Raw genomic sequence first — 21,782 nt, 5'->3', positions numbered from 1 at the left:
TACTTCTCTTAAAAGCTCCCCAGAACCCAGCCCGAGACCTTCGCCATATTCACACCTTTGTTCTTAGTGTCTCACCTGGGAAAATCTTGATCTAACTTACTCTTTTCCATATCGCCTATTGCCAAAGGCCTAGCTCAAAGTGCATTTCTCCAAGAAGCCTCTCTGTTCCATTTCTACTCCAATTTATCTTTCCTATCTCTCATTTACTAGTGTGTTAGCCTTTGCCCCATTTTCCTCTTTGACATGGTTCAGCTCAGTTCAGTCACTCAATTGTGTCCAACTCTTTGCAACCCCATGGACTGCAGCACCTGGGCTTCCCTGTCCATTACCAACTCCCGGAGCCTACTCAAACTCATGTCCTTCAAGTCAGTGATTCCATCCAACCATCTCATCCTCTGTAGTCCCCTTCTCCTGCCTTCAATCTCTCTGAGTATCAAGGTCTTTTCAAATGAGTCAGTTCTTCACATCATGTGGCCAGAGTATTGGAGTTTCAGCTTCAGCATCAGTCCTTCCAAGACTATTCAGTACTGATTTCCTTTAGGATGGACTGGCTTGGTCACCTTGCAGTCCAAGGAACTCTCAAGAGTCTTCTCCAGCACCACAGTTCAAAATCATCAGTTCTTTGGCACTCAGCTTTCTTTATGGTCCATCTCTCACATCCGTGCGTGACTACTGGAAAAACTATGGTTTTGACTAGAAGGACCGTTGTTGGCAAAGTATTGTCTCTGCCTCTTAATATGCTGTCTAGGTTGGTCATAGCTTTGCTTCCAAGGAGCAAGCATTTTTTAATTTCATGGCTACAGACACTATCTGCAGTGATTTTGGAGATCAAAAAAAAAAAAAAAGTGTCACCATTTCCATTGTTTCCCCATCTTTGCCATGAAGTGATGAAATCAGATGCCATAATCTTAATTTTCTGAATGTTGAGTTTTGAGCCAACTTTTCCACTCTCCTCTTTCACTTTCATCAAGAGGCTCTTTAGTTCTACATTTTCTGCCATAAAGGTGGTGCCATCTGTGTATCTGAGGTCACTGATATTTCTCCCAGCAATCTTGATTCCAGCTTGTGCTTCATCCAGCCCAGCATTTCACATGATGTAGTCTGCATATAAGTTAAATAAGCAGGGTGACAATATACAGCCTTGATGTGCTCCTTTCCTGATTTGGAACCAGTCTGTTGTTCCATGTCCTGTTCTAACTGTTGCTTCTTGACCTGCACACAGATTTCTCGGGAGGCTGGTAAAGTGGTCTAGTATTCCCATCCCTTGAAGAATTTTCCACAGTTTGTTATGATCCAAAGTCAGTACACTTTGGCTTAGTCAATAAAGCAGAAGTAGATGATTTTCTCGAACTCTCTTGCTTTTTTGATGATCCAGTGGATGTTGGCAATTTGATCTCTTGTTCCTCTGCCTTTTCTAAATCCAGCTTTAACATCTTAGTTCACATAGTACTGAAGCCTGGCTTAGAGAATTTTGAGCATTATTTTGCTAGTGTGTGAATGAGTGCAATTGTGCGGCATTTTTGGCATTGTTTTTATTAGGGATTGGAATGAAAATTGACCTTTTCTAGTCCTGTGGCCACTGCTGAGTTTTCTTAATTTGCTGGCATATTGAGTGCATCACTTTCACAGCATCATCTTTTAGGATTTGAAATAGCTCAATTGGAATTTTATCACCTCCAGTAGCTCTGTTCCTAGTGATGCTTCCTAAGACCCACTTGACTTCACATTTCAAGATGTCTGGCTCTAGTTGAGTGATCACACCATCATGGTTATCTGGGTCATGAAGATCTTTTTTGTATAGTTCTTCTGTGTATTCTTGCCACCCTTAATATCTTTTGCTTCTGTTAGGTCCATACCATTTCTGTCCTTTATTGTGCCCATCTTTGCATGAAATATTTCATTGGTATCTTTAATTTTCTTGAGGAGATCTATAGTCTTTCCCATTCTATTGTTTTCCTCTATTTCTTTGCATTGATCACTGAGGAAGTCTTTCTTATCATTCCATGCTAGTCTTTGGAACTCTTCATTCAAGTGGGTATATCTTTCTTTTTCTCCTTTGCCTTTCATTTGTCACTTTTCTCAGGTATTTATAAGACCTCCTCAGACAACCATTTTCCTTTTTTGTATTTCTTTTTCTTGGGGATGGTCTTATTCAATGCCTTCTGTATAATGTCATGAACCTCCATCCATAGTTCTTCAGGCAATATGTCTATCAGATCTAATCTCTTGAATCTATTTGTCACTTCCACTGTATAATCATAAGGGATTTGATTTAGGTCATACCTGAATGGTCTAATGGTTTTCCTTACTTTCTTCAATTTAAGTCTGAATTTGGCTATAACGAGTTCATGATCTGAGGCACAATCAGCTCCTCATCTTGTTTTTACTGACTGTATAGAGATTCTGCATCTTTGGCTGCAAAGAATATAATCAATCTGATTTCGGTGTTGACCATCTGGTGATGTCCATGTGTAGTCATCTCTTTTGTTGCCGGAAGAGGGTGTTTGCTATGACCAGTGCCTTCTCTTGGCAAAACTCTGTAGCCTTTGCCCTGCTTCATTTTGTACTCCAAGGCCAAATTTGCCTGTTATTTCAGGTATCTCTTGACTTCCTACTTTTGCATTCTAGTCCCCTAAAAGGTCTTGTAGGTCTTCATAGAACCATTCAGCTTCAACTTCTTCTTTGACATGGTGGAACTGTGTATATTTGAGGGCCAGATGTGGTTACCCTTTTAGCTTCCTGAATAATTAAATGTGGTTGAGTGCTCTTATGGTGTAGAGCTGCTGTTGTTGTTCAGCCACTCTTTGTGGCTGAACTCTTTGTGACTCTGTGTCTGACTCTTTGTTACCCCATGGACTACAGTATGCCAGGCCTCTGTGTACCTCACCATCTTCTGAAGTTTTCCCAAGCTCATGTCCATTGAATCATTTTATTCACTACATTGGTGAATGAAGAAAGAGACTCGGAGCAATGGGACAATAGTTTTGCCCATTTTTCCATGTGCAGAGTTGGACACATATAGTATTTGGCACTTCTTGGGTTGGGAAGATCCCCTGGAGAAGGGAGTGGCTACCCAGTCCAGTATTCTGGCCTGGAGAACTCTATAGTCCATGGAGTCACAAAGAGTTGGATATGACTGAGCAACTTTCACTTTCACAGAGTGAAAGCCCAGTTTGAATAAAAACCATGAGAGCTGGTGGAGTTGCTGTGGTATAGTATTAAACCTGGAATCAGCTCAATCAGCTTGGATATCCTGGCTTTCCGTATTGTTGCCACAGTCCCTTTGTAGAACTGAGTTTCAGCGTCTTCAGTATCTTTCAGTGTCTTCAGGTTTTCTATATATATAAAACATCACACAAACATATCTGTTAATTACCAGACCAAAAGAAGACTTCCAAAACGTAGTTCATGGTGACAATGTTCAATGAATATTTGCTGAATGAAACATGGTGACAATGTTCAATGAATATTTGCTGAATGAAACTGAAATGGGACCAGGCTTCTCCAGGCCCCTCACAACTTTTTTGAGATTACCAGAAGTTCCTACAAAAGTTAATTCTGTATGCACTGTGAGATTATGGGCTCACAGTTTACAGGTGGAAACGTTGCCGGGTGTGGTACACTGGAGAGCACTGTGGGTCAGCAGCTACTGGGATTACATGTGTGGCCTTCTCCTGACCCCATTCCCGTGAACTTGAAGGCCACCTACCTCTGCCTTACTCAGTTTCCCCATTTGTAGATGTTTGTGGAAAAGTGTAAACATGATGGAATTCTCCGTATAAATTAGGCATTGTGATTCCATGGAAGGAGATGTGAGCTAGGGCCTCCAAAAACCTAAATCCTATTGATAGTTCATTTGACCAAAATGTCACTTCTCTAGGACTGTCTCATTAAAACAGCTTTGTGTGTTCTTTGGTTATATACCAGGCATTGTGTGACCACAGAGGTGAATAAGGCATGATCACTGCCCCTCTATTGACTCTCCGTCTAGGGAGGGGAGAGCTAACCAGTAATGACTAAGTGTGAGCAGCTTCTTGGAGGCAGGTAGTATGTACAGTGGTGACACTCTGAGGAAGTGGTTAACTGTGCCTGAGTGGATCAGAGGATGTTTGAGAGCAGGGTTTTCCATCAGTAATAATTGTCTTGCCTTCCCTTCCATGTCCTTGTAAGGCTAAAAGGTATGTGAAAGAGCAACACTGTCAGACACTAATAATAATAATACATAAATAATAATAAACATCATTATTATTCCATTATCAGTCACATTCAGATATTATACTTTTAGGTATTCAATGAAAAATAAACTCCACACTCCTGGTGAGTCTCTTACAGGGATGTTGAGTTTTCCCTTTTGTGTTATAAAGGATCAGACTCTGCATTCATAAATAAGAGAATGTGCGATCTGAGTCATTTGGCCTTGCAGAGGGTTTTTTTTTTTTTTTTTTAAATTCCGAAGTCGTGGGGCTCTTCTGTCGTTGCTGTTGTTTTTTCTCATTCCATGAGTTGATACCTGTCTTCACCTACCTGTTTTAATTACTGATTTAGGCAATACATACTTAGTGAACACTTTGTATGTATTCAAGGAGTATAAATACAATTAAATAATGCAATCAAATCTGAAAGACATGCTATATTTTACCCATGATAAGTGCTCAGTGGAAATAAATGATGAGTGCAGTGAATTGAAAGGGAAGAATAGTGAGTGGGCTCAGATCAGAAGATCAGATCAGTAGATCAGAAAAAGCTTTGGGGAAGAAGCCACACTTGCACTGGCCCTGCATGCACTCTGAGGCACAAGAGTGGTCTTATCCTTGCCATCTTACACAGAGATGAGAGTGTGAATGAGCCTGATATCTTGAGTGGCATTGAAAGGTCCATTTCATTTAGGAAAGATTCATAAAGTAAGAGATAAAGCTGAGAGTACAATATTTTGCATGTAATATTGGCTCAGGTATCAGCTGATGAGCATTTTTACCCATGTGTCTTATTTTTCCTATGAGCACAGAATCTACCTCTTTCTTATCTTCTTATCTATCAGAGTGCCTTTCATGTAAGAGTTGTTCAGTAAATATTTTAAAAATTAGTGTTGCTGAGTTATTTTAGATATAGCTAAAGACTTCATGGAATTTGAAGAAAATAGGAAGATATAATTTTACTAAAGGTTTTACCTCTAAAAGTGGGACATGGATAGCATCAGAAATAGTTTACACTCAACTCAAAAGCCTCAGCTGATTGGGTATATATTGAGCTAGAAGACCCCATGATAAGCATAGCACAGTCATGTTCATAATATTTTTATCTGGATAGGATGCATGTCTACTTGAGTGCGTTAGGCACTCTGGTGGGTTGGATTGTTCATCTCCAGAAGGATGGCACATATCTTTCTGTTAAACAGTGTCACTTGACGCTTATGCTCTGCTCACTTCCTTGTTTTGCAGCTCTACAGCTCCATGGACTTTGGAAGACGGTGGCAACTCATGCATGAACGCATCACACCCAACAGGTTTTACTGGTAAGCCCCATCCACAGTCTCACCACTCTCTTGGATAGGAATCAGGCAACATGGCTCTCTGGCAATTTCTGGACACTTTCAGCACTTGAGGTCATTGTGTGTCCTAGCCCTTTGCTACTCATTTTGGTTCATGGACTGGTAGCATTAGCATCACTTGGGAAGTTTTAGAAATACAGAATCTCAGGGCGCATTGAAACTTATTAAGCAGAACTCTGCATATAGCATAATCCCTGGTGATTTTATGTGCACATTGAAGTGAGAAGCCTTGGACCAGAGAGCTTCTTGAGAAGGTCATGACTGGGTGCTCTTAGCTATGTATTAATCTCCCCTCTTTTAGTAAAAAGTAGATATTTTATGAACCTATTCTAAAAAGCAAGCATTTCCTAAAACGTACTATGAAGAACACTAGCAGTGCTTCTCCTTCCAAAAGCATTTCTACGGTCACATAATTTTAGGTAACAGTTATCCAACTCTGGCCTCGTGGAGACTCAGGATTCACATTAGGATATTAAAGCCTCTGGAGAAATGAAGAGTAAAGGAAGCTGCCAGACATGAAGTCACGGATTCCCAAACTCACTTTACTCCAGAATCCCTTTCTCATGTCATACCTGATCATCCTTTAGAACAACTTCTGTGGAGCACATTTTGACAAGTTTTTCAAGGAGTGAATACGTTTCAGCTGGAAAATTAGCCCTTTCCCCTATTCAGAAAGTGTTATTAACTGGTATTTTTTATACACGAATTCTATTGTTAATTTGATTGTAGCAGAGTAAACTTGGTTTGGTATAAGGTTTACTTTTTACTCTTCCTAGCTATATGAAATGCTTCTAACATGTATCATGCTTTCATTTCTGCAGAAGCGATGGCCAAATATATCTAGGAAGGTATGTAGGAAGCATATACCAAAGTGTATAATATGCTTAATTATGTGCTTAAGTAGAAACAGAAACAAAATTAACAGTACTTAAAAGTAGTACCTATTCCATGTCTCATATTAATACCTTAGTTCAGCTCCCTTAAAGAGTCACGAGATGACCCTTCATGCCTTCCACAAGATAGGGGTGGTGTGGGGGGGCAGTGGGGGGATGTACATATATGCTTCTTTGAACATATACATATATATACAACCAGCATCTTTGGAAGCAACATTTCACCCTATCCCCTCTGCACCTACAGAACTATGTTCAGAATTAAAATGATGATTGCTGAAGCACACTGTGAAAATCAACTATGTCTTATTATATACAAAGTACTTGGAGAAAAAAGGGAACTGGTAGTACTGCTTTACCTCAATGCCTGGACTATTCCCAGTCATTTTTCCCTTTGCAGACCAATTATTATTTGTTCTATAACTACTATTTCAATTATTATTTGGTCTGTATTTAGAATTATATTAAGATTTTTTCAATAGACTGAGACAGAAAATGGAAATATTTGTTTTTCTGATGTGCTAGTTATATAATTACTGCCTTTTGCTCAGCTAAGATGGACCAGTTTCTCAGTGTCAATTCAGTTCAGTTCAGTTCAGTCGCTCAGTCGTGTCCGACTCTGCGACCCCATGAACCGAAGCACGCCAGGCCTCCCTGTCCATCACCAACTCCAGGAGTTCACTCAAACTCACGTCCATCCAGTCGGTGATGCCATCCAGTCTTCTCATCCTCTGTTGTCCCCTTCTCCTCCTGCCCCCAATCCATCCCAGCATCAGAGTCTTTTCTAATGAGTCAACTCTTCGCGTGAGGTGGCCAAAGTACTGGAGTTTCTGCTTTAGCATCATTCCTTCCAAAGAAATCCGAGGGCTCATCTCCTTCAGAATGGACTGGTTGGATCTCCTTGCAGTCCAAGGGACTCTCAAGAGTCTTCTCCAACACCACAGTTCAAAAGCATCAATTCTTCGGCATACCATCACTCAAAAAGAAAGTGGAAAGTGAAAGTTGCTCAGTCATGCCCGACTCTTTGCAACCCTGTAGAATAGTGCATGGAATTCTCCAGTCCAGAATACTGTAGTGGGCAGCTGTTTCCTTCTTCCAGGGATCTTCCCAACCTGGGAATCAAACCTAGGTCTCCCACATTGCAGGCGGATTCTTTACAAGTTGAGCCACCAGGGAAGCCCAACCATCACTCAAAAGTCCCTCAAAAAAAAAAAAAAAATAAATAAATAAATAAACAAAACCCTCTGCTGTTTCTGAAACAAATTCTTGAGATGGTAAGGCAGTTAGCTGACTAGGAAGTCAAGTTGATGAAGAACGGAAGTACAGTAGACTGGATAAGCCTTGTCATCATTCCTGAAGGAAATTAAATTAAGTGGATGAAGGGTAGCATTTTCCTATTTGCAGAGGGCAAGAAGGGAATGTTCCAGATTCTGTCTGCCTTCCCCCTTCTTTTATAGAGCAAAAAGAGTAAATCCCCAGGTCCTGTAATTATGTTTCATTTCTTTTCCACCCTGTGCTTCTTTCATATATGCCCCCATGGGGAAATATAAAAGTTAGTGCCTGTGCTGGCTAGCCAAGTAGTAGCTGAAAATTCCATTTTTGTAATTATCACTTCTCTGTTTCTGATATATAATTGCCACGATTATTCTTTTAGGTGTCACTGGAGTTGTAGAGAAAGACACATAGACCTCCCCCCCGCCCCCGCCCCCATTGATAGAATCATGATTGTGGAAAGCTCTTATGCTGAAAAGACTTGGCTTGTATGGGTTAGGCATGGAAATATTGACTCGATACCTCCTTGAGGAAAGACAAAGTGTGCATTTGTCAGGGTATAGAACACAGCTTTGGTTAAGACAGAGCCTCTCGGGTCTGGTCTCTGAATCCATATAAATGGAAACAGTATTCTTCCTGTTAACTTCATATAGTTATTGAAAGGACAAGATACCATCCTTTCAGAATTGGACTCTTGGCAATTTTATTTCTCTGTTTCAGATTTATAATTTGTAAGTTATGTCTTTAAGTACTATATTTATTAGTAGTTCTGAATTTATTCAGTTGCTCAGTCTTGTCTAACCCTTTGCAACCCCATGGACTGAAGCCTGCTAGGCTTCCCTCCTGTCCTTCACCATTTCCCAGAGCTTGTTCAAACTCATGTCCACTGAGTCAGTGATGCCATCCAACCATCTTGTCCTCTGTCGTCCCCTTCTCCTCCTGCCTTCTATCTTTCCTAGCATCAGGTTCTGAAGACCATAACATGTAATTGATTGGTCATTTTTTCTGGGATCCAGAAAATCCTATGCCCGGTGAGACTTTTCCTGTGTACATCTAGTAACAATTGAATGGGTCCAAGAAGCCACATCTCAACCTAACTTTATTGTCCTCACTCTTTCTTGAGTCTTGATTTTTCTGAATGTCATAAAAACAAGACAAATCAACAGCCAAAAGCCTTAAAACTGCTTCTTTTTGAGGGATGATGCAGAGTGAAGTGGTATTGGGGCTGACAGAGATACATGGAGGGAAGGGCAGTCATGCCCAAAACAAGAAATTGAAGTAAAAGACTTATCTTGCAGTAAGTAGACAAATAGAGTAAACATGCAACCCAGACGGAATATTGCCCAAATACTGTTGTCTATAATTTGGAGATTTTCAAATTTCTAGGGATAGATCCTTCATGAATGCTAGGTTTCTTCTCCTATACTGCCTCAGTTGGTGGAAAGTAGCAACCTAGAGGGGACCTGTGGGGAAGAACACCGTGATATAGAAATGATTTCTGCCAAGGGTGCAGAAGAATCAACCATCTACGATGACGATCAGTGTAATGGCTGTGAAAATGCATCAAGAACTCTAAGGGGTATCATGATTATTCATTTCCTCCTTTGTGGCCTACAGTGCCTATGAGTTAGACAGGGCATGGGCCATAATTTTCCCATGGGCCATAATATTAGCATTAATAATAAAAGATTCATTAGAGGTAAAATTTTCTTTATGAATTCCAGATGTTCTAATGCCATCAAGAGAGGTCACCTAGGAATCTTGCACTATGGAGTGACTCCACCATCATGCCCTGAGCATCAGACTGACATGTAGACTCTTTTATGTGTGACCCTTTCACTCATTTGGTATGTGGTTAACAGGCAGATTACTAGCCCTGTCATGCTCCTCTTCATCACCCCAGTTGCTTTAGCAAGTTTAGTTTGCAGGGAGAACACAGGAGAAGCTAAGTATCCTACTGTAATCTTTCTCTAGTCTCTGCTTGGGCAGGGGTATCAGAGGGAAAAGTGTTTTTTTTGTTTAATAGCCTACTGAGCTGCAAATGAATAGTACCTCCACTCTTCCGCTGGGAGATATTTAACAGGCAGGCACATTCTGCAGTGGGAAGATTGTTTTCATTGCACATCCAATTTGAATACTTGTTATGGTTCACAGCTTTACCTCGGTGGCCCCTCAGTCTCCCTAGGTGTTCACCCTCCTCTGGCTTCTTTTCCGATGAGGGGACAGGCATCCTAGGCCTTGCTGAGTTCTCTGTGTAACTGGGCTGGCCTCTAAGTGCCTCTGATCCCTGATAGCATTTGTTTGTGTAGTATCATGAACAAGAGAAAGAATGTCTCCTATGTTTCTTTCTTACTGACTTCCCCTTAATTGTTCTCTCTCCTGAAAGACCAGGGTCCCTTTGTTTTTCCTTGATGTCACTGCAGGAGAATGTTCTGATAAAGTAATACACCCAAAGCTGCCAGGAACTTAAATTCTTACCCCTTTTTTGGGGTCTTTGGGCTGTAAAAATGGACTGGTCTTTAGAGTAGAAGAAAAAAGAAAGCCCTTAAAGAAGTCAACAGGTGTGGAACAAGCTCTAGATCAGCCCACTTCAGGGCGCTCAAGGAGAGGAGGGTTCCTGATGGATGGCTCTTTGAAGCTGTAACAGTGCCTGGCTGCAGGCTGGAGTGGCTGGCATGCAGGGACAGTCAGTATGGGCTTCACATCTCCTCTGTCCTTTGATTTAATTTGGCTTACTCTTTGTAGATTTCTAATGATGGTTGTGCCAGCAGCTTCTATTTTCTTCTTTCAGAAAGGTCATTAGGGAGGGTAGGAAAAATGTAAAAGCAAAACATGTCTCGTCTGGTGTGTAGAGCTAGAATGTCCTAGGAATATATCTTTTAAAGAAGAAAGGAAGGGTATGGACTAAAAACTCCTTTCATCACAATATTTCCTTTCCAATCTTCCGTTGTTCTTGTTTTTCCAGTCTCTTTGTATGCATGTGCTCTTTTATACATAGCTTAAATATTTTGCACATGAATTTTTATAATCTGCCTTCTCCCCTTTTAATGTTCTATTATAACAATTTTATGATATTATAAAATCTTTATAATCATTTTAATTGTCTATGCAACACTTCATTATGTAAAGAGACATACTTTATAACTCTGTTTTTATTGACCATTGGAAATTTTCATATTTTTCATTGTCATAAATAATAGTTTAATATTTTATGCATATTTCCTTAATATCTAGGATTTTTTCCTTGGACAAGTGTCCTTGGTAGCCCAAATAAAAACGTGTGTTTTTTCTCAGTCTCAACAGAGTGTCACATTCAAATGGAATGACCAAAATTCAACATTGAAGCATTTTAGAGAAATACTGTTTTTTATTGAACGTTTTCTTAAAAGAGTTGCAAAGCAGCATCACATCTCACAGCACACAGTGAGTCTTTATAAAACTTCCTTTGTCCATATCTAACAGTCCAAGATCCTGATCATCATGGTAGTTACTGTCTCATCTTTTCCTTCTCTTTCCATGGGCTCTAAAACTATTCTCAGTCACAGAAGTTCATTGTCCACAGCATGGCCCCTTCCAGAGAATACCTTGTACCCCACACACCTTCCTCCCCAGGTATCATCAGCTTTTCTTATATAGAAAAGCTCATCTCACCATCTGTCACTCTTACCCTTCCTTCCAGGAAATCAATCTTTGCTGCACAGCCCTTAGAAAACATAGGAGGGGGAGCGGGTGATTGTTAGAGTCCAATAACTTTGGTTTAATCACTACTAAAAGAAGAATAATTACATCAAAATATATACATTTTGAGTATCTTTAATACCTTTCTTTAAAAATGTCAATTGTGTGCTGTTGTATGTTCTCACCTAAAACATATGCAAGTATGAGTCTCCTTGTAATTAACATTGACTTAATTCTTGGGGCAGGCAGCTTCCGGATGGTCCCCAGTGCCCTCTGTCTTCTGGGCACCTTCTCACTGAGTTTGAGCTCCTTTTAGTGACTTGCTTCTGGTGACTAGAGCGTGGCACCAATGGAAAGATGACACTTCAGAGATTCATCTTCAAAAGTTTTTGTCTTAGGGACCTTGTGATTGCTTTGTGAGCTGCCCTACAGAGAGGCCCATATGATAAGGAACTGAGGGAGGTTGCAGTCAGTAGTCAGTGAGGAAGTGAGGGCCTCAGTCCAACAGCTCAGTTCTAGTGAGAAACGGCTGAATCCTGCCAACAATCTTGTGAGTGAGCTGGGAGGCGGGTCCTTCTCCAGTCAGGCCTTCAGAGGAGACTGCAGCTCTGGCCAGCACATCAAGCCTGTGAGAGACCTAGAGACAGAGGCACCCAGCGGAGTCATGCCCAGATTCCTGACACACAGGACTGTGAGACAATACACATTTGTTGTTTTTAGCTGCTAGGTTTTCTAGTGAGATTGTCTGAGCTTGTTTCATTCTATTCTGTTTTACTCTGTTTTGCATTCTGATGGCATGATTTTGCTCTCTGAGTATACTCTTTGATGCCTGTGTGTGTTTGTGTGAGGGTGAGCCCAGTGTGCAGATTCCCATTCAGTGAAGCGCTAATCTCACTTACAAAAATCCCGTTTATCTCAGTCCTGGACTTACCTAGCTCAGCCTAGTAGTGGCTGTGAGAGTGGAAGACAGAGCAGAGAAGCAGGAGGTGAAAATGGGACATGATTACCTTGAGATAACGTGGCTAGTGAACCCTCTTACATCATTACTTCAATTTAAACTCTGAGATCTCACCTGTTCTGGAATGTGTTCTGTGTTTTGCTTCAAGGATAAGCTCCTAAACTATGGTTCCTGAGGAACTGCACGGCGAGTCATCCTTTGTCTGTTAATACATTACCCATGACAGAAGGAGAGTTAAGGGATAGGCAGAATGGCCTGAGATTGCTTCCTGGAAAATCAAGGTCTTTTCAAACAAAGTTACCATTATGGGCGGAATTTTTGAAGCAGCCTCTACAATTTTGCAAACACAGTCATTTGCAATCTCGAATAATGGGATTTAGGCATCGACCTGATAGAATCAGATTTAGAGGCCCTTTGCAAACCAGGGTATGCCACAAATAATATTTAATTCAACTTTCCCTTACATTTTTTAAATGGTGCAGCAATTTAAAAATGCATTACATTCAGAATTATACACGCAAGGTCAGAAGGGGAGATGTGAAAGCTCAGCTCGCAAGGAGAAATCAGTTTCTACTTTGCTGATGGGGCCACCCGTACGCTGTATGTCTGGTTGCATCTTGGCCTTGGAAGAGCTATCTTAGTGCTGAGAGCAAATGCAGCACTTGAAAGCTATTCATGGTTCTCAGCCAGTGCACTGAGGAAAACAGAAAGCTCAATCAAGACCTGTTGGACTCATTCATAATTATCCTAAGCACAGATGGGTTCTATGAAGGAGGGTAAACAAGGAGATGTAGGTAGTTCTAGACTTGATGAACTCTTTACTGTGAAGAGAAGGTGTCATATTTGACCCTGCCTTGGGAACTCTGAAAAGATTTGTGTGTCAAGCAGAGAAGTCAAACACTGAATTAGGTAATGTATCCACTTACCTAATCCAGTCTATGAAAAATTCCAAGATACAAATAGGAAACATAATTTCTTCTTTTCCCAGCTTCTTGGATGGTTTCTCTGGAATTAGAGACACATGGCTTCCAAATGCTTCTTCCACCCCATGACTATGTGGAAAACACGAGAAATAGTTCTTCAGCTCAGACAAAGGGGAACCTCACTGATAAAATTTCAGAGGGTATGAAATGTGATTGTTCTCACAATGGGTGAGATTTCAGAGGTTACTGTCCTTTGAGGAGAGGCCAGGAGAGACCCATGTGGAGTAAAGCACTTAGACTGCTCTAATCTTCCTGAAACTCAAATTGTCCATTAGAGCTTCTTCTCCCTATATGAAGAAGTGGGGACGGTGGACCACTGATAGTAATGAGCTGCGTTTAGTGGCCTTGACTAGGGAATCTGAGAATTGGAGGGTCAAGGAGAGGTCTAGAGAGAAAAGAAAGAAAAGGATATTGAGCTGAGCAGCTTAAGGAGAAAGTATCCAACTGAAGAGTTGAAAGTGAAAGTGAAGTCGCTCAGTCGTGTCCAACTCTTTGTGACCCTGTGGACTGTAGCCAACCAGGCTCCTCCGTCCCTGGGATTCTCCAGGCAAGAATACTGGAGTGGGTTGCCATTTCCTTCTCCAGGGGATCTTCCCAACCCAGGGATCGAACCCGGGCCTCCTGTATTGCAGGCAGACGCTTTATACTCTGAGCCACCAGGGAAGCCCCAGCTGAAGGGTTGGAGGTTGTTTAACATGCAGGTTGGAGACAGTGTTACAGGCAGGAGGAATCACTCTTTTCCTCACTGAGGAAATCTAAGCTTGCTCTGTTTCTGGTTGGGTTAAGAGTGTGTATTAACCTGAGGCTACCATAACAAACTGCCATAGAACTGGGTGGCTTCAACAGTAGATGCGTATTTTCTCCTGCTTCTGGTGGCTGGGAGGAGATCAGGGTGCCAGCATGGTTTCTGGAGAGAGCTCTCTCTCTGGCTTGTAGACTTCTATCTTCTTGCTGTGTCCTCTCATGCTTTTGCCTTTTATAAGGACACTATTGCCATGAGGAGGACTCTACCCTCATGACTTCATCTAACCCTAATTACCTCCCAAAGGTCTCCTCTCAAGATAGCAATGCCTAGCATTGCCTTAGGATCTGCCTGCAATGCAGGAGACCCGGGTTCAATCCCTGGGTCAGGAAGATACACTGGAGAAGGGAATGGCACCCACTCCAGTATTCTTGCCTGGAAAATCCCATGGACAGAGGAGCCTGACAGGCTACAGTCCATGGGGTCACAAAGAGTTGGACATGACAAAGCAACTAACACTTTCACTTTTACATTAGAGGTTAAAGCTTCAACATGTGAATGAGGATGAGTTGGGAGTGGGGAACACAGTTCAGCCCACAGCTTGATAAAGCAGGGAAGACATTGAGAAGAAGTGGAAAATTTCCAGAGAACTTCTCACCGAGAAGAATTCTGGAGCAGAAGTGCCTCAGGCTTGTAGGAATAGATGGGAAGGAAATACCGAAAATTCAAAAACAATTTTTAAAAGGTACAAACACAATATACTTCTTTTTTTCTGATTGTAGCATCAACCAAAGCTTATTGTAGACATTCAAGAAAATTCAGGAAAATAAAAAGAAAATAATTGCTTCTAATTTCACTGCCCAGAAGACATCACTTTAAAAAAATCAAGTACTTTTCCATAGACTTTTCCTTTATTATAATGTAGTATAATTTTCAATATACTTGTTTGTTTGACAATTGAAATCATGCTGTTTATGAAATTTTGTATCTTATTAAAACATACTTGAACATTTTCCTGTACCATTCTGTACTCTCTCTAAACATAATTTAAAATTTGTATTATTTGAGTTGTATTTTAATTGGTGGCTATATAGTAATTTAATCACTCTACTATTATTTTACATTGTTCTTGCTTCTAAACATTTACTATTAAGGAAGTTACTGGAATGTTATTTTGAAAGCCTCTAAGTAATTATCTTTCCAAGGTTGGTTTATTATGATTTTTAAGGATAGACTACCAAAACAATATATATAAATATTAGCATGCCAAATTGTTCTCTGGAAAGTTTATACCAATTTCCACTCAAACTAGTGAAATGCCATTTCAACACCTCATAAAAATTTAATTTAAAAAAGTAATCTAATTTAATATGCAAAAATGGATTTCCCTTGTTTTAATTTGCATTTCTTATCAGACTGGTGAGCTTAGACAAGTTTTCATGTATTTATTAGCCATTGTATCTCTTTTATGTGACCATCTGTTTTTGCTTCTTCTTTATTATAAGTTTTTTATATAGTCTCTCATTTTGTTTTCAATGTTGTCTCCAGTTTGTTCTTTGTATTTTAATTGGCTTATGATATCAAACATACTTTTAAAAAAATTGCTCAAATCTTTTTATTTTTTCTGTTATATCTCCTATTACTTTATGTGTAGATTATGCCCTCAACTGTGATCATGCAACTATTAGCTGGACTTTTCTGATTTGCAGTGCTCCTTTATTAAACAGTGTATATAATACATATATATTATACATTAGATTATATATATTAAAAGACTCTGTATTCTCCTATATTATGCTTCAGAAATCTCATTACTGATAATTGTCTATTTCATCTTGTGACTATATTATAATTTAATCATTTTATAATTATTTTATCCATATTTTTAGAATTTAGATGGATAGATATTTTTAGAATTTGTAGGATTTTAAATTTTTTTAAGTAATTAAAATCTACTGAACATCTTCCTACTTAATTCTGTGCCCATATTTCTGACTACTTTCTCTGATGGTCTCCTGCAGGAGAAACTCTGACCAGAAGTTAGGGACCACTGAGGTTGGTAACATTTGTCAACAGCCTTTATCCTGCTGGCTTGGTCAGTCCTCTGTGCCCTGAGCCAGACCAGACTGTGTTCAGTGAGTGTTTATAACACAGCATAGTGCCTAACTGGGCAAGTCTCCTCTCTTGCAAAACATAAAACAAAAATAGAACCTTTTCTTCTCTTCCCAAATATTCCTGGGCTTATTTTACTTATCTGTCCATCCAAATAAATTTAGAATCACTTTGTCATGTTTCAAAATGTCCTGCTTCCCCTCACCACTATAAAGCAGCTATTTAGGTTATTGGTTAGAATTGTGGCAAAGCTATAAATTCATTTGGCAAGAACTGAATGTTTTTCAATATCCAGTTTTCATTTTTGGCCATATGGTTTGTCTCTCCTTTTATATTACTTCTTTGTTTCTCAGTAAAAATTGTATAGTTTTCTTTATATCAGTCTTACATATTTCTAGTTAATATTATTTCGAAGAATTTTCACTTTTGGTATTATTATAAGTAAATATATTTTGTATGTAACATCTTTATTCAGACTGGCATGACTGAATTGGGTAACCAATTCAGTTAGAGGTGTATATATAATTTGTATGCATATAAGAAGTGTATCTATAATCTATAACCAACAGAGGTATATCTGTAATTTGCCTACATGCATATTTAGTTGGTGCCCTAAGATTCTTTATATTATAAAGAAAACGTGTTTAAGATTTTTAAGTGATCAAGAGAATGTGATATAACTACAAATTCATTCCTGTGGGAGTTTAGGAATTAAAATAGGAGGAGAGCTTTGCCCTTAATAGCTGTATGAGATTGGGCAATGGTAGTTAATCAGCTGGTGTCCTTTCTGGCTGGTGGGACATCAGTATACCCTGCCATTGCCTCCTGGCTAAATGTCAGTCTTTTTAGCTTGGAACATGGTAAGTGCTCAATAAATATTAGATAGAAAATTAATAATAAAACAACTTATGAGAAGATAATTGGAAGAAATGACCATCCGCATTAATTTACTGGCAGATAATACTTAGCATCTCTTTGAAACTGAGCAAGGTTGAGTGCATCTGCATATCTTATTTTTATTCTATGTTCAAATCCCACTCATTACCTAATAGTCAGTGTTCATATTTCTGATCTGTTTTCCAGCTATCAGGCTATGTCTTATTATTATACTTGTTAAAGCTATTTTTAGAGAAAATATTTCTAGCTTGATGTTAATAAAATTCATAAAACCATAAGCTAAAGATTATATTGTATCTTATCCTGTGTACTTTAATAGATGTGATGCAAATGTTGAGACATGTCCGTGCAGATTGTGAATGGAACATGGCTAGAAATGGGAAGCACCAATAGAATATGAGTAAGAAATGTCATGATTGCTCAGAAGTTGAAGGGCCCAGGTTGGTCTGGTATACCAAGTGAAGATTTCTTAGAGGAAATGGGATTAATGAACCTTGAAGAGTGGGTTTACTTGGCGAGTAAGAAAGGGAGACAGGTTTTCTTGCAAAGGGAAGCTGATTAGAACAAAGCTGAAGTCATGGGATATTTGGAGAGCAGTTAGTATATCTGCTGAAATAGCGTTTCTCAACCTCAACGTTTTTACCATTTTGGTATGAATAATTATCCTGTGTGTTGTGAGAGGTTTCTCTGGATCCTTGGTCTTTATTCCGTAAATGCTTACAAGTATCCCTCTAGTTGTGAAAACCAGAAGTATCTCTAATATTCTCACACTGCCAAATGTTCTCTGAGGGGCATCTTCACCCCTGACTAGGAGACACTGTGCTAGGAAGATAGGATTTGTGTTGAGGGGCAGTGAGAAATGAAGCTGGACATATAGACTAGATTCAGACTGTGAAGGGCTTCAAATACCGGGTAAGTGGTTTAGACATGTCGCTCTGGCTAATGGAGGGAATTCATCTTTTGTGCAGGGAAATGACATGATATTCATATTTTATGAAGATTTATTAACATTTGGCACTTTCCTTGCGATGCTTAAGTGCATTCTGCACAGCTCTCTGTCAATAGATAAGCTACTGATTTTTCTCAAGACAGATGCAGCTCCTCTAACGTATCTTGATCCCAAGTTTCCTTCTCCAGTGGAAAAAGTATGGAATTGTGGATTTTTAAAAATATAAACCTAGTATATATTCTTTTTTTTTAGTATATATTCTTAAATAATTCATTTCTGTTTATACTTTAATCAATACAACAGCATTATAGATTTTTATTGAACTAATGATGCAATCACTTTAATACACGTTTTATTCTTGTCCTCTTCTAATTTTTGTACATATGAAAGTAATTTTTCACAAAAATACAGTTGTAATAGGTTTCCACATTTATGTCTTTTTTTCACTTTTTCCTAACCTAAACAATTTTCTGTATATAGGCAGAGTATTTATAATTATTATATTCATGGTGGCAGAGTATCATACTGAATTAATAAACTCTTTTATACTAATGAAATATGGAAAAGTTAGAGTAGAAAGGACCCTAAAAGATCCAGTGATTTTAGTCTAGTGTTCTTGGAAGTTCTAAGAGGTGATTCTATCTCTAAGGTGATTAGACATCTAAGAGGTGATTAGGCCAGGACTAATCACCCTGATCTAGTGATTTCTTCACTAGTGCTCTTGGGAGTTCTAAGCGTGTTCTGATAAATTGCCCTAGTCAGTCAGTTCAGTCACTCAGTTGTGTCTGACTCTTTGAGACCCTGTGAGCTGCAGCACACCAGGCTTCCCTGTCTATCACCAACTCCCAGAGCCTACTCAAAGTCATGTCCATCGTGTCGGTGATGCCATCCAACCGTCTCATCCTCTGTTGTCCCCTTCTCCTCCCGCCTTCAATCTTTCCCAGCATCAGGGTCTTTTCAAATGAGTTGATTCTTCGTATCAGGTTGCCAAAGTATTGGAGTTTCAGCTTCAGCATCAGTCCTTCCAATGAATATTCAGGACCGATTTCCTTTAGGATTGACTGGTTGGTTCTCCTTGCAGTCCAAGGGACTCTCAAGCATCTTCTCCAACACCACAGTTCAAAAGCATCAATTCTTCTGCACTCAGCTTTCTTTATAGTCCAACTCTCACATCCATCCATACATGACTACTGGAAAAAACATAGCTTTGACTAGATGGACCTTTGTTGGTAAAATAATGTCTCTGCTTTTTAATATGCTGTCTAGGTTTGTCATAGCTTTTCTTCCAAGGAGCAACTGTCTTAATTTCATGGCTGCAGTCACCATCTGTAGTGATTTTTAGGCCCTCCAAAATAAAGTCTGTCACTGTTTCCATTGTTTCCCCATCTATTTGCCATGAAGTGATGGGATTGGACGCCATAATCTTAGTTTTCTGAATGTTGAGTTTTAAGCCAACTTTTCCACTCTCTTCTTTCACTTTCATCAAGAGGCTCTTTAGTTCTACATTTTCTGCCATAAGGATGGTGTCATCTGCGTATCTGAGGTTATTCATATTTCTCCCAGCAATCTTGATTCCAGCTTGTGCCTCATCCAGCCTGGCATTTCACGTGATGTACTCTGCATATAAGTTAAATGAGAAGGATGCCAAATTGCCCCAGGAACTACCTGATATACAGAGAAGCCTTAGGAGTGCTTAGTGATCAGTTCTTTGGCTCCATCATTTTTACTCAGTCAGAACTACTCAGCTTTTAATGTTTTATATATTAGGCTATGCATAAGATCTATTTTGAAGATAGAAGACCATTCAATAAAGAAGCAAAAATATTTATAAAATCACTGATCTAGATTGATCTTTTCATTTTACACAAGCTGCCTACTGGTATAATAGTCTAAAGGCTATCCTTCCTTAGTGCTTGCACCACCCTGAAGTGTTCAGTTCTGTAGTGCAGACACTTATTGAATGGTTAAAATTTTGCCAAAGTACCTAAGTTACTGTGCTAATGAGGATGCTGTCTGGTGACCCTCCACTCTATCAGTGGGCTCAACGTATTTTGGTGAGAAGACAAAGGTCCACATTCACTTGGAAATGATTTTGACGAGTTAAGTGATAATTCATAGAGCCAGATGTGAGAGTGGGTGAAAGACTGGTGACTGAATTGGAAAAAAATGTATACTTTCATTTACTTGGTGGTAAATGGCACTGAGCCTAGGTGTTGTGACTACACCGTGAAAGAGAAAGTGAAGTCGCTCTTTGCAACCCCATGGACTGTAGCCTACCAGGCTTCTCCGTCCATGGGATTTTCCAGGCAAGAATACTGGAGTGGGTGGCCATTTCCTTCTCCAGGGGATCTTCCCAACCCAGGGATCGAACCCGGGTCTCCCTCATTGCAGGCAGACGCTTTACCCTCTGAGCCACCAGGGATGCTTAAAACAGGAAATTCCTTTAGTCAGTTAGGCTTTTTCAGCTGTCAACAAATTGCTTTTCAAAGGCAGCAGTTTTCCTCTCATGTACATGTTTGTGTATTTCTGAATCCAGCAACTAACATATGCTACCACCTCGATCCCCTTTGTTTACAAATACAGTGAGGGACAGAACTGTCATTCAGTTCCTCAGTTCCTCCCAAATCTGCCGGGGACCAGCCCCGGCTGATCCAGGGTATTCGAAGGAGAGACAGCGTAGGCGAAGATCAGGAAACAATTGCTTAATTAAATGTTAATTAAGGATATAAAGAGTAATAGAATGAGGATAGCTCAGTAAAATTCAGTGAAGAAAAGAGGCTGAAATAAGGATAGCTCAGTGAGGAAATTCAGTGGAGAAAAGAGGCTGAAATAAGGATAGCTCAGTGAGGAAATTCAGTGGAGAAGAGAGGCTGAAATAAGGATAGCTCAGTAGGAAAATTCAGTGGAGAAAAGAGGCTGAATAATTCAGCCAGAAAGGTAAGAGAAAGAACGACATGGTGAGACCAAGTTTCGGTGAACAAGGCCCCCGCACTTTATTTTCCAAAGTAGTTTTTATGCCTTAAGTTATGCATAAAGGATAATGGGGGAAGGGGTAGAGTCTTGCAGCAAGCCAGGCTTTCTTCCTGCAAACTTATCATATGCAAAAGCTTAGGTGATTTGCATCATCTTCTGGCCCGGAGGCCTGTTAACATTTTAAGACCCTTTCTTCAGAAAACTTATTTTTCTCTAAAGGTGATTGGTCAGGAGCCACCCTCCAAAAGCATTAGATAAAGTTGCATTCCTACAGAGCAAAGGTATGGTGGGCTATAACAAGAAAAAGAATTAACTCAAGGGTCCCAGGTTACAAACATTAAAGTTACTACTTAGACCAATTATATTAATCAATACACTGCCAGGGACACAGCAGGTAAGGGATATGGAAACTTAGCAGCAAACATTGGCCAACAAGTGAAAATCCCTTCACCAATACAATTTCTAATCAATCTTTTAACTACTCAAAAGAATCTGTGTTTAGACAGTTTAGAACATCTCCTGCCTCTCACAGTTGGGAGGCTCTGAACAATCACATGTGGCCGGAAAAACCTATTCAGGCAGGCTAGAGGATTTCCAAAGGAGTTTGTGTAACTGGAGCTGTAAGCTAACTCTTTTTTCAGAGAGGTAGTGGGGGACAGCCCCCCGTAAAGTCAGAGGTGTAGGTGAAAGCACAAAGCAGAAAGTAGGCAGACTCTGGTTTTGGGGGTATATGCTCGAGAATTTCCAGGGGGACTCCTGAAGCTCGATCCCACCTTT

The 21,782-nt window shown here is 39.8% G+C and overlaps 1 protein-coding gene across 1 annotated transcript in view; it reads left to right on the top strand.

Annotated features, from left to right (window-relative positions):
* Window positions 1–21,782, top strand: part of SORCS3 (sortilin related VPS10 domain containing receptor 3) — a 632,329-nt gene that overhangs the window by 399,634 nt on the left and 210,913 nt on the right. Inside the window, exon 5 of the mRNA XM_070363359.1 lies at window positions 5,439–5,512. Coding sequence (XP_070219460.1) covers window positions 5,439–5,512 — 74 coding nt within the window. The remainder of the gene's footprint in view (window positions 1–5,438; window positions 5,513–21,782) is intronic.

This window comes from Bos mutus, chromosome 26 (assembly GCF_027580195.1).
Source record: "Bos mutus isolate GX-2022 chromosome 26, NWIPB_WYAK_1.1, whole genome shotgun sequence".
NCBI lineage: Eukaryota > Metazoa > Chordata > Mammalia > Artiodactyla > Bovidae > Bos > Bos mutus.
This window is presented reverse-complemented; position numbering and strand designations above follow the sequence as displayed.